We start from the raw sequence: 14,045 nt of genomic DNA, 5'->3' as shown, positions 1-14,045 counted from the left end.
ACTATGGGGGAGGGTTGCCAGCCGAAGTGACTTGGGGGAGTGCCGCTCCAAATCTCCCAGCCGGCCCGGGAATCCGCGCGTGGGGCGGGGGGCGCTGGCCACCGCGACTTGGGGGAGTTCCGATCCAAATCTCCCATCTGGCCCAGGAATCCCTGCGTGGGGGGGCGGCGCCGGCCGCCCCGGCTTGAGGGGACTGCCTGTCCAAATCTCCCATCCGGCCCGGGAAGGAGGGAGGGAGGGGCTCTGGCCGCCAGCTGCCACGGCCCGGGGAAGCGTGCGCCCCTCGGGGATCTCACCACAGCGGATTCTCCCAGCTGGTTCAGCCGTTCCAGAATGGGGTACGCTGTCTTTTTGGTCTCTTTCATGGCTCCGGGAGCTGTTCTGTACCGTTTCTGTTTCTTTAGTAGCTGTTCTGGAGGAGGAACTGCACCGGCTCCGGCAGCGAGATGCTGCCGCTGCCGCCGCCACTGCCGCGCGCCTGGCCCGGCCCGGCCCTGCTGCGGCTCCTTTGCCGCCGCTGCCCGGCGCTCTCCTCGCCCCATGGCTCCGCTGCCGCCCGCCAGCCTGCCTCCCTCCGTCGCCACCTCTGCCACCGCTGCACTTTGTAATCTATTTTTAAAAGAATGAAGAGTATTAGGCAAGAGTGGGACATAATAAATTTGGATTTTTAAAGAGACCGTGTTCTTTGTGGCCGGCAGAGCTGTTTCAAACATTTTGTCCTTCTTAACTGTAGCTGTGTATTTTTTCTCAAGAAATTATAAACAATGTCAGCAGAATTTCACATTCTCCCTCCAAATATCCACCTGCCTTCATCTGTAGCCAAATACCTATTCAAGGATATTATTTTAGAAATAACCACGGTGATTTTTTCAGTTCCTATATCCCCTGTCTCCATTTCCTATCTACTCCTAATGTTTCCACCCAGACCCACTTTATCAATATTTCTATTGTGAAGGTCATTAATTTAGATAGGAAGAAAGTCAAAAGAGTGTGGAATCAAGAGAAAATAGTGTTTGAAAAAGTAGGGCAGGGCGGGCCACAATGGCTCAGTAGGCAAGGATGCTTGCCTGCCATGCCAGAGCACCCGGGTTCGTTTCCCGGTGCCTGCCCATGTAAAAAAAAAAAAAAGTAGGGCATGAAAATGAGAATATAACATATCAGAACTTATGGGATTTCAGCAAAGGCTGTGCTGCGGGAAATTTATTACCCTAAATGCCTATATTGAAAAAGAATAAAGAGCAAAAATTGAGGACTTAATTGCTCACCTGGAGAGAAACTTGAACAAAAGGCAAAGTAACCCCCAAGCAAATAGAAGAAGAGAAATAGCAAAGATCAAAGCAGAGTTAAATGAATGGGAGAAGAAAAGAACAATAGAAGAAGCAATAAAACCAAAAGTTTGTTCTTCGAGAAAGTCAGTAAAATCGATGGGCCACTAGCAAGGCTGACAAAGAAAAATAGAGGATCCAAATAAACAAAATCAGTAATGAGAGGGGGTCATTACTACAGACCCTGAAGAAATTAAAAAAAATCATAAGAGGATACTATGAACAACTATACGCCAACAAACTGGACAACTTAAGTGAATTGGACAAATTTCCGGAAACAAATTAACAAGCTACAGTGACTTAAGAAGAAATAGAAGATCTCAACAAACCAATCACAAGTAAAGAGATTCAAACAGTGATAAAAAAAAATCTTCCTACAAAGGAAAACTAGGACCAGATATCTTCACAGGGAATTTTATCAAACATTCCAAAAAGAACTAACTCATTTTTCTCAAAGTTTTCCAAAAAATTGAGGAAAAAGGAACACTGTGTAACTTATTGTATGAAGCTAACATCACTTTAAACCCAAACCGGGTAAAGATACTACAAGAAAGAAAAACTACAGGCCAATCTCCCTAATGAACATAGATACAAAAATTCTCAACAAAGGGGGTGCAAGAGTAGTTCAGTGGTATAATTGTCGCCTGCCATGCGGGAGACCTGGGTTCAATTCCCAGTCCATGCACTTCCCAAAAAACAAAGAAGCAAAAAACAAACAAAAGCTCAACAAATGGTGTTACAATAACAGGATACTCACATGGAAAAATAATGAAATGTGACCTGCCATACAACATATATATAAAATTCTCAAAAAAATATTAGCAAATTGAATCCAATAGCACATTATAAGAATTATACACCACAACTAGGTGAGATTTATACCAGGAATGCAAGGATGTTTCACACAAGAAAATGAGTTACTATAATTCAGCACATTAACAAATCCTAAGGGAAAAACCATATGATCATCTCGATTGATGCTGAAAAAGCATGTGGCAAAATTCAACTTCCTTTTCTAATAAAAACACTTCAAAAGGTAGTAATCAAAGATAACTTCTTCAACATGATAAAAGACATATATGAAAAACCCATAGCCAGCATCATACTCAATGGTGAGAGACTGAAAACCTTCTCCCTAAGATCAGGAATGAGACAAGGATGCCCTCTGTCACCACTGTTATTCAACATTGTACTAGAAGTTCTAGCTAGAGCAACCAGGCAGGACAAAGAAATAAAAGGCATCTGAATTGGAAAGGAACAAGTGAAACTTTCATTATTTGCAGATGACATTATACTATGCTTGGAAATCCTGAGAAATCTACAGCAAAGTTACTTGAGCGCTAATAAAAAGATTCAACAAATTAATGTGCAAAAATCAGTAATGTTTCTATACACAAGTAATGACCTGAGGAGTCAATTAAGAAAAAAAATTCCATTCAAAATAGCAACTAAAATAACCGAGTATCTAGGAATGAACTTAACTAGAAATGTAAAGGACTTGTACACAGAGAACTACATAACATTGTTAAAAGAAATCAAAGAAGATCTAAATAGCTGGAAAGACATTCTGTGCTCATGAATAGGAAGGTTAAATGTGTTAAGATGTCAATTCTACCCAAATTGATCTACAGATTCAACATAGTACCAATGAAAATTCCATCAACTAGCTTTGAAAACTTGGAAAAGCTTGTTACCAAATTCATCTGAAAGGGAAAGAAATCCCGAATAGCTAAAAAACATCCTAAAAAAGAAGAACAAGGTGGGAGGATTAACACTCCCTGATTTTAAAACTTAGTATAAAGCCACAGTGGTCAAAACAGCATGATACTGGTGCAGAGATAGAAGCATTGACCAATGGAATTGAATCGCAAGTGCAGAAACAGACCACTAAATCTGTGGTCAACTGATCTTTGACAAGGGCCCGCAATCCACTGAACTGGGACAGAGTAGTATTTTCGATAAATGGGCATGGAAGAACTGTATATATCAATAGCCATAATCATGAAAGACAACCCTTACCTTATACCCTATACAGAAATTAACTCACAGTGAATCAAACATCTAAGCATAAAGAACGAGTATGTTAAAGCTCCTAGAAGAAAATGTAGGGAAACATTTTCAAGACCTAGTAATAGGAGATAGCTTTCTAAACTTTACACCCAAAACACATGCAACAAAAGAAAAAAATAGATAAATGGGAACTCCTCAAAATAAATGCTCTGCACCTCAAAAGACTTTGTCAAAAAGGTAAATGGCAGTGTTGTGGAATTATACAGAGAAGGTCAGGTTTAACAAATGAGTATGAATGCTGAATCATTATGCTGATGTTCCTTTTAGCCTCCAGGAACAGAGGTCAGGTTTAAAAAATGAGTATCAATGCTGAATCATTATGCTGATACTCCTTTTATCCTCTAGTACCTTAGAGCAGCTAGAAATAAAAACCTAAAATTGTTTACCAAGCTCTGAAATACCAAGCTCTGAAATCTGTTCTACAACTAATTGTTGTGATATACTTTGAAATTTATTGTTTTTTTTTTGTATATATGTTATTTAAAGAGATGAATATACTCCTCTTTAAATAAGGAGGAGTATAACAGAGAACATAGGATTTAGCAAATAAGTATGAGTGCTCAATCATTATGTTGATGTTTCTGTTGGTCTCCATTGTCTTGGAGCAGCTAGAAGAAAAAATGAAAAATCATGGATTGGTAATCCATACCAAATTTTAAAATCTGTTCTATAACTACTTGTTAAAATGTACTTGGAAATTTATTAATTTTTTAAATATATGTTTTATTTCACAATAAAAAAAGTTAAAAAAAAAAGTAGGGCATGGTCAACTGTGTCACAGACTGGTGACAGGTGGTCTCAGAGGCTTAATGATCCAAGCGAAGTGGGGTCTGTGCCCAGGGCTCAGAATAAAATGGAAGCGTGGAGTAAAACTGTTCTTCCAAAAAAGCTCTACTTCTGGTGCAATAGTGGAGAAATAGATTGAGTCCTGGACCCTTATCTTGTTTTGGAAACCTTAGTAACTCTTGTAGATAAGACAAATCAGACCCTTTCAAACATTGCTGAATGGTAGCACTTCTTAAGAAACCATGGCAGCCCCAATAATTTTGGAATATGCTTTATTACTACTCTTGTGTGTGTGTAAACATTTTCCCTTTTCTTAATAGTGGAAAATTCCTGACTTGTTCTTAACCTTGTTCAGATTTGATTGTTCTTGATGTTTTCTTTAATCTCTAAAATTCCTTGAGATCTGATTTTTTTTTAAATTCACATTTACCAATTCCATAATTGAACTATCACCTCAAAGCAGAACAGGAAAGATCCCATGATGGCTTTTAGCATTTTCAGAGGCATCTGGTTGTTGCTGTGATTTTTCTTTACTTAAAGTACATTTGACTCCAAGACGATGTTCAGAAAGAATCCAGTCAATTTCAGTGATTTCATTTCTCTTGGATAAATAAACAAGAGTGGAATTGCTGGATCATATGGTGTCCTAGTTTGTAAAAGCTGCCAGAATGCAATATATAAGAACCAGAATGTCTTTTAAAAGGGGGAGTTTAATAAGTTGCAAGTTCACAGTTCTAAGGCCATGAAAATGTCCTTAATTAAGACAAGTCTATAAGAATGTCCAAATTAAGGCATCCAGGGATAGATACCTTGGTTCAAGAAGGCTCTCGCAGCTGGAAAGGACATGGTGAACATGGTGACATCTGCTAGTTTTCTCTCTAGGCTTCTCCATTGGCTTTCCCAGGGGTGTTTTCCTTCTTCATCTCCAACAGCCTCTGGCTGTGTGGGCTCTGTTTATTTTGGTGGCTTTAAAGCTTTTTCCCAAATGGTTCCCTTTTAAAGGGCTCCAGTAAGCAATCCCACCTTGAATGGGTGAAGACCCATCTCGGTGGAAACCATCTAATACAAAGTTACCATTCACAGTTGGGTGGGTCATATCTCCATTGGAAACAATACAAAAGATCCCACCCAGCAATATTGAATGAGGATTAAAGGACATGGCTTTTCTGGGGTACACAACAGATTCATACTGGCACATATGGTAAATGTATGTTTAATTTTTGTAAGAAACTGCCAAACTTTTATAATATGATTGTGTCATTTTATATTCCCACCAACAATGTATGAGAATTCTAGTTGTTCATATCCTTACCAGTACTTGTTATTGTGATTTTTTAGTGTTGGCTATTCTAGAAGATAAAAAATATCTGGCAGTTTTAACGTGCATTTCCCTAATGACTAAAGTAGAGCACTTATTCACATCCTTAGAGGACACTTGTATATCTTCTCTTGCTAAGTATCCTTTCAAGTCTTTTGACTGCTTTTACTGGATTACCTTATTGCCAAATTCTTAGTTTTTTTATAATTCTGGATTCAAGTCCTTTTAAGATATGTGTATTACAATTTCTCCTAGTGTTCTAGTTTGCTAGCTGCTGGAATGCAATATACCAGAAACAGAATGGCTTTTAAAAGGGGGAATTTAATGAGTTGCTAGTTTACAGTTCTAAGGCCGAGAAAATGTCCCAATTAAAACAAGTCTATAGAAATGTCCAATAAAAGGCATCCAGGGAACAATACCTTGGTTCAAGAAGGCCAGTGAAGTTCAGGGTTCCTCTCTCATCTGGAAAGGCACGTGGTGAACACCGCGTCATCTGCTGGCTTTCTCTCCTGGCTTCCAGTTTCATGAAGCTCCCCAGAGGCATTTTCCTTCTTCATCTTCAAAGGTCGCTGGCTCGTGGACTCTCTGCTTTGTGGTGCTGCAGCATTCTGTGCTCTCTCCGAATCTCCTTCATTCTCCAAAATGTTTCTTCTTTTATAGGACTCCAGAAACTTACCAAGACCCATCCAAATGGGTGGAGACATGTCGTCACCTAATCCAGTTTACCAACCACTCTTGATTAAACCACATCTCCAGGGAGATGATCTGATTACAGTTTCAAGCATACAGTATTGAATAGGGATTATTCTGCCTTTACGAAATAGGATTTTGATTAAAACATGGCTTTTCTAGGGGACATACATCCTTTCAAACCATCACACCTAGCATATGACCTGCCTTTTCATTTTCTTACTCTTTTAAAGAGCAAAGTTTGAGTTTGGTGAAACCCAATTTGTTTTTTTCTTTTATGATTAGTGTTTTTATAGTGTGTGAAAAAAATTTGCCACAGTGACAACATGGATATCTATGTAGAATATTCTTAAAAATCTACAAAAAAACTACTGGTGTCATACAGATTTTCTCCAGTGTCTTTTCTAGATGTTTAATAGATTTAGCTTTTTGGTTTTGGTGTATGATCCATTTAAAAATAATTTTGTGTATTATATGAATGGGGTCTGGCTTTATTATTTTTCCATATAGGTAATCTGTTGTTCTAGCATCATTTGTTGAAAAGAATATCCTGCCCCCATTCTACTACCTTGGCACCTTTGTTGAAAATCAGTTGATCCCATGACTGTGGAACTTTTATGCCTTCTTGATTGATCCATATGTCTACCTTTATGCCTGTAATGCACAGTTTTCATTACTCCAGCTTTATTATAAGTTTTATATTTAAGTAGTGTAAATCATCCAAATTTGTTCTTTTTTAAAATTGTTTTGGCTGTTCTAGGTCATTTACATTTGTATGTGAATTTAAAAAGTATAAGTTTGTCGGATAGTGTAACGGTGGCTTAGTGGCAGAATTCTCGCTTGCCATGCTGGAGACCCAGATTCAATTTCTGGGCCTGCCCATGAAAAAAATAAAAAAACTATACAGTTGTCAATTTCTACAAAAAATCTGCTATGGTTTTGACTGGGATTGCCTTCACTCTTAAATCAGTTTGAAGAGAACTGACATTGTAACATTATTGAGTATTTCAATTTCAACAGTGTTTTTTAGCTTTCGTTAATGGGGTCTTACAGCTTTTGGTGAATTGTGTTTTCTAGCATTTGTCCATTCATCAAAAGCTATAAATTTCTCTCTAAGCATCGCTTTGACTGCATCCCACAAATTTTGGTCTGCTATATTTTCATTACCATGAAATATTTTTTAATTTCCCTTGGACTTTCTTGTTTGACTCTTGTATTATTTAGAGGTATACTTAATTTCCTAATTGTTCTAAGTATCATGTACTGATCTTTGATTTTATTCCTTTGCCAGAAAACTTATTCTTTAGATTTTAATTTTAAAATTTGTTGAGACTTCTATTTTAATATAGCATATGGTTTATGCTACATATGCATTTGAAAAGAATGATCATTTTGCAGTTTTTAGATGTGATTAATAGTCACTTATAGTATGATAAAAGGTAAACAGAGTGGGAAACAGTGGCAATAAAAACAGTCATCAGGTCTGGGGTAAATAGGAACACTTCACAGAAGGGGTGACATTGAGCTGGGATTTGAAGGATTAGAGTGTGTGTAGGGTTTGTCAGACAAATGCCAAGGAGAATGTTTGGGGCAGAGGGCAACATAAGTAAAGAAAGTCACACAGTAGGAAAGAGATTGAAGTAGTATTTATAGTGAGGAGCTGTGAATTGAAAACTTCACTGCCCCAAACCCTTTCCTTGGCGTTTTTGCTGACTTTAATCTCAAAGTGTCTGCAGTTTAATGAGTTTACTAGAAATCTTCATTCCTAACTGGATGTATTTATAGAAGTATGTGTTGTTGAACAAGGAAGGTACTCGTTTTGGTTAGTTCTCTGATGATCATACCATATGTGAAATGCAGTTAACTTCTGGATGCCACGTTTTAGACAAATATTGGCAGTCTGGGAGGAGGTATTTAGATGTGAAACTTGGTGCTATAGTAGAATTCTGGCTACGGAGTTCCGTAAGTAACAAAGCCAAATTTGAGTTGGCTTTGTATTTTATTAACTGTTGGACTTTAGATAATTTATTTACCCTTTCTCAGGCTCAGTTCCCTCATCTTTCAAATGGGGATAACAACATCTATCTCATAGGATTGTTAGGATGAATAGAGGAAAATATGTTCCTTGTTCAGTGTTTTACAAATGTAAGGAAATCTTAATCTTCTAATTTGCAAGGGTATGTAAACTTTTCTTTTTGGTTAGTGGTGGTGGTTGTTTTTTGTTTGTTTGTTTCTTTACATTTTAAGCTGGAGAAGAGGGAATTTTGGCAATAAGGGCATGACAGTGAAAGCAATTCCAGCTCCTGTTTGCAGGATGCTGGCTAGCATGCCAGGTTCTGTGCCTGACAACCTTGGTCTAGGTCATCCCCGTCTAATCAGATTTGGCATTCAAGACTTCTGTGCTATTGCTATGTACATGAGAAGAAATATTTTTAAGCACATATTATGTGTAAAGCAAAATGCTGGGCATTGTAGCAAATACCAGAAAGAGTCACAGGACTAAAAAGTTTATATTCTAGCAAGGGAGAGAAAAATGTACTCAGATCCTTTTAGGAAGTGAAATGCAATATGATGAGGGGATGGAGAATGGGAGTAGAGTGGTATGAGGAGGGTTGCATGCAGGCTAAGCAGGTTCCTAACCAGCCCTGGAAACACGGGGTGTAATATGTATGCTGTTCTCTCAAGAGCAAGGCTGCTATCAGGGCCTTAGCATGGTTGGGTTGGATGGCCAGAGAACCCGCAATTCTGTTCACCTGTCGGCTTACCAAGGGCTTTAGGGCTTTCAAGCCAGCAGTCACTAACTGGGAGAGAGATAGGACTTTGCAGCAGCCTTCAATTTTGGAATATCTAGTTTTAATTAATACCCTCTGTGTTGATTAGGTTCTGATGTCAGTTTGGCCAGGTGATGATGCCCAGTTGTCTGGTCAGGCAAGCATTAGCCTAACCATTGATACAAGGATATTTTGTGGCTAGTTGATAAGCCCGAAGGCTGGTTTATTAAATCATCAGTCAGTTGATTGCAGCTGTGGCTGATTACATCTATCATCCGTTGGATTTGATTCAATCAGTTGAAGACTTTTAAGGAAGAAGAGAGAATTTTCACTTTTTCTTCAATCAGCGAGCCTCTCCTGGGGTGTTAGTTGAGACCTTTCGTAGGAGTTGCCAGCTTCACAGCCTGCCCTACAGATTTTGGACTCTTCTCTTCCCACGGTTGTGGGAGATACCTTTATAAGTTTCATATTTACAGATATCTCCTGTTCATTCTGTTTCTCTAGAGAACCCCAACTAAGACACCCTCTTTCCCCTGCCTTCTACTAGTTGGTTAGAAGGTAGTTCAAACCTTAGCATTCCAGTGTTTCACTTGCTCCATTTAACTTTAAGCTTTGCACTGTAATTCATGTTCACGTTAATGAATGTCAAGCTCCAGAAGTTCAAAGGGGGACCCGGAGCCAGCGTGACAAGACATGAATGATGATTTTCCAGCTGCCTGAAGACAGATGAATATTTTAGATCTGATTCTGCTATTCCCTTTGGGTTTTCTTAGCATTTCCACATGCTGGCAAATGAGCTTCTAAAATTAGTATCTATAACAGTCTATCTGGTCAAGCTTCTATGTCCAGGTACTCTGTCTGGTCACCCTTTTTGCCAGCTTAGGACAAGATGTCGGAGCTTGGTGTCTGGGGTACTCTGGGTATCTGCTTCTCTGGCAAAAAGTTAGAAACTCTCTTAGTCCAGGCAAAGTAGTGAATCACCTGTCAGTATAATGTCAGCCTTTGTTATGGCTCTATTTCTAACAGGTTAGGTCAATTTTAGAACAATTTTATGGATCAGGTTTAATCGAGAAATGTTCAATACATTATTGCTTTATTGCTTTTCTTTGGACATATAGATTTGGGTTGTTTAAATCAGAACAGACCCAGATTATCCTTGGACTGGAAGATCCTCTACGTTGTTTGAGATTTTTCTGGGGCTGAACAGATCAGTAATGCTCTGTTGGAATGAGAAGGATTGAAGTGATGGATACTTTGCCTACGAAGTCCATCTCCACCTTTCAGTCATGTGTGTCTGAGCAGACGGAATTTACATTGTGATTCATCCATTCATTAAATTTTGCATCCCTACTGTTTATAAAATAATCCAAAAATGTAAAGATGAATCATAGAGGGATTTTCCCTTCAAAGAGCTTAGTTTATTTGAGAATTAAGATCTATACATACTTAATTATGATCCAAGTTGAGAGTGAAACAACCATATAAAGGCACAAGCCAAAGCCATGGAGATTCTGAAGAAGAAATGGTTATTTTCATTTTAGGGAAGAAGGTGGGTAAGAATTGTGAGGGAATGGAGGAATAATGCGTCATGGAAGAGATCGCTTAGAGCTGAGGAGACAGAAAAGAGAGTAGGATTTGGACATATGAAAATGCAGAAGAAAGACTGTGCAGAAAATAGAAAGATTATGATTAGTGGCACAGAGGCACGAAAGTATAGAGCATGTAAAGGAAAGAGTAAAAAATCAGTACAGTTGGGCAACAGGGTACATGAATGATAATGGAAGAAAATTATCTTGAAAAGGTTAAGTTTTAGCAAGATGAGAACAGCGCTCAGTGTTAGAGTAAGTAGTTGGAAATCATTGAAGGTTTTTGAGAGGCTGTGAAACTGCTACATAAATATTAGTCTTCACTGTCTGAAAGAATGGAAATGTAGAGAGATGATGGGAAGGGGAGACCGATTAGGTCCATGGTAGGGTAATATCAGTGAAAGTCGAGTGAGAAGGATGTAGGATAGAATAGAAAGTGCTGTACTTATGATATAATAGATTTGGATAGAAGTGCATGGTTATTGTTTATTAGCGTCAATAATCAAGTTACAAAAGATAGAAGAAATAGCAGGTTTTGGATAAAAAAAAATGAGTTTAGTTTTGGCCATATTGAGTTTGGGATAATGATTAATAATCCATAGATAATTTGGGTGGCAGTGGTTTTGAATTTCAAATAAACATGATCCCCATCCTATTTTTTATTGGATTTAAAGGCTCAGAGCTGAATTCTGAGTGTTTGATTGTATACCATATACACAGTTTTGTTTTTTAAAAAATATTTTGGTTGAGAAATCTTTATACACACACTGCCCATTCATAATCAGTGGCTCACAATATCATCACATCGTTGTCTATTAATCACCATGATCATTTTTAAAACATTTACATTACCCAGAAAAAGAAAAAAAAGAAAAAAATTCATACATCTGATACCCCTTACCCCTCCCTGTCATTGACCACTAATATTGCATTCTACCCAATTTTTCCCCTTTACCCCCCATTATTTATTTATTTTTTATTCTTATTTTTTTTACTCATTGGTCCATACCTTGGACAAAAGGAGCATCAGACACAATGTGTTCACAATCCACACGGTCATATTATAAAAGGTATAGAGTTAGACAGTCTTCTTCAAGAATCAAGGCTACTGGAACACAGTTCAGCAGTTTCAGGTACTTCCGTCTAGCCACTCTAATATACCATAAACTGAAAAGGGATAGCTATATAATGCATAAGAATAACCTCCAGGATAACCTCTCGACTCTGAAATCTCTCAGCCACTGAAACTTTTATTTCTATTTGTTTTTTTCCATTTTTCTTTTTGAAACTTTATTTCATACACACTGTTTTGCACCTTGCTTTTTTCGTTTAACAATTATCTTGATATTCTTTCCTTATCAGTATAATGATAGATTCTTTGTTTTTTTCCACAGCAGCATAGCATTCCACATATGAATGTACTGATTTATTTAATCAGCCCTCACTTAATGGAAATCTAGGTGTTTCCAGTTTTTTGCTCTTTCAGATGATGTTACAGTGAGTAATTTTGTGTTTAAATACTGTTTCACAGGTCTGTATATATTTATAAGAATAATTTCCCAGATTAGAATTGCTGGATCAAAGTGTATTTGAATTTGTAATTTTGATAAATATTGCCATATTGCCGTCCATTAGGAGTTGAACCAATTTATGTATCTACCAGTGGTGTTTCAGAGTGCTTAGTTCCCCATAGTTTTACAATACAGCTTTGCTATCAAATCTTCAAAATTTTATTAATCAGATAGGTAAAAAATTCTCAGCATAGTTGGTTTTTGTTTGTTTGTTTGTTTTTGCATGGGCAGGTACCAGGAATTGATCCTGGGTTTCCAGCGTGCCAGGCGAGCACTGTGCCGGCTGAGCCACCGTGGCCTGCCCTCAGCATAATTTTGCCTTATGAGTAAAGATGAACGTATTTTTATATGTTGAAGGTCCATTTATATTTCTTTTTGTCTGACCTCTTTCTTCTTATCCCTTGCCCATTTTATATTGTGTGATTATTCTTTTTTTTTTTTCCCTTATCAAAATCTAGGTGCTCTTTAAATATTAGGGAGAATAATTCTTTGGCAGAGATAAGAATTGCAAGCATTTTTCTCAGTTCTTTTAACTTTGTTCATGGTGGGTAATTTTTTTTCTTTTTGGTTTTAGTTTTTTGCCTTGTAAATGTTTTCAGTGTTTATATAGTTAAATTTAATCAGTATTTTTCTTTATAGCATTTGGATTTTGGTTCATAGGAAAGTCTTCCCTAATTTGTCCATTTTTTTCTCTAATAGTTTCTCTTAAAAAATATGTATATATATATTTAAATATTTGGTCTATTGGATCTTTACCTTGGTGTACTAATGTAAAGATTCAAGTTAATTTTTTTTCTAGATGACTGCCACTATCCAGTTGTTTGAAAAGCATTTATAGGGAGAATAGTCCAATTTTCTTCCTGCATTGAGCCTTTGCTATTGGTTTGTCTGTTTGTTATGCTCCAGTACCACACTGCTCTAATTAGTGAGTCTGCTCTTTAGTATTTGATAGAGCTGGTATCCTTTTGTTTTCCTGGATGTTTTTGCTCGTTTTATTTTCCATCTGAATTTTAGGATGATGTCTAGCTTCAATATAACATTTTAAATTATAATTTAAAATTGTTTCTTTATATCAGTATCAAAAGGCTATTTATTATATGAAACTAATTCCAGGAAAAGAATAGTTGTTTTAAGAAATTAAAGGTGATATTAAATATTTTTGAATATTTATCCTTCTTATCTTAGCTTTTCATGTGATTACTTTTAAAAATTTATTGGAAGAAAAATTTGATAGTTTGATTTCGAATATTTGCACATTTCAAGAATACTCTTTTTGGGCCGGCCACGGTGGCTCGGCAGGCAGAATTCTCACCTACCATGCTGGAGACCCGGGTTTGGTTCCTGGTGCCTGCCCATGGGGGAAAAAAAAAGTAATACTCTTTTTGACTCAGTGACACTGTCCTTCCCTTTTTGGCAGTATACAATTTACACATTTTATTTGCTCCCCAGTTGCAATCTTCATAAAATCAGGCTCTCCCAGATTAGCTTTCTGCTAATGAAATGGCGACTCTAGTTTACATAGAGCACTAGATCTTTCTCCTCTGATGCTCTGCGCTTCCATTTCTTAGCTTTCCCTTCAGAATACATCTGTAAAGAAAGGAATAATAGCGATTGCTTCAGTTTTTCTCCTGTGGTACCTTGAACAAATGATTTATCCCCAGACTATTATTTTCTCTGAGAAGGCGGAGGGGTTGGGGAGGAAAGCACTCAACTTTGTTTGATTTCTTCCCCTTTCCTTTGCAGTGAGTTGGAAGTTTGCAGGGAGTACCCTTTTTTCCTGAGGACAGTAAGAGATTCACTCCCTGCCCTTCTGCTTAGTTGGCTTCTTCATCTAGACAGCAGAACCACTCAGCAGGGCTGCCCAGGGCAAGCACACTCTACCAGCTCTTCAGAGCTGAGGTCACTTCCTTGCCACGTGAGTCTGCCTG

The 14,045-nt window shown here is 37.7% G+C and overlaps 1 protein-coding gene across 17 annotated transcripts in view; it reads left to right on the top strand.

Moving 5' to 3' along the window:
• Positions 1 to 14,045, top strand: part of SPIRE1 (spire type actin nucleation factor 1) — a 362,107-nt gene that overhangs the window by 103,542 nt on the left and 244,520 nt on the right. Inside the window, exons 1-2 of one of the 17 annotated variants that reach the window (XM_077136033.1) lie at positions 11,900 to 12,043; positions 13,861 to 14,032. The exons of the other annotated variants lie outside the window; for them this stretch is intronic. Coding sequence (XP_076992148.1) covers positions 12,033 to 12,043; positions 13,861 to 14,032 — 183 coding nt within the window. The 5' untranslated portion in view covers positions 11,900 to 12,032. Of the gene's footprint in view, positions 1 to 11,899; positions 12,044 to 13,860; positions 14,033 to 14,045 lie in introns of those variants that run through there. 17 annotated transcript variants of the gene reach the window in all.

The sequence above is a fragment of the Tamandua tetradactyla genome, chromosome 18 (genome assembly GCF_023851605.1).
Source record: "Tamandua tetradactyla isolate mTamTet1 chromosome 18, mTamTet1.pri, whole genome shotgun sequence".
Lineage (NCBI taxonomy): Eukaryota > Metazoa > Chordata > Mammalia > Pilosa > Myrmecophagidae > Tamandua > Tamandua tetradactyla.
The sequence above is the reverse complement of the archived record's forward strand: the minus strand, read 5'-3'. Positions and strand labels throughout refer to the sequence as shown.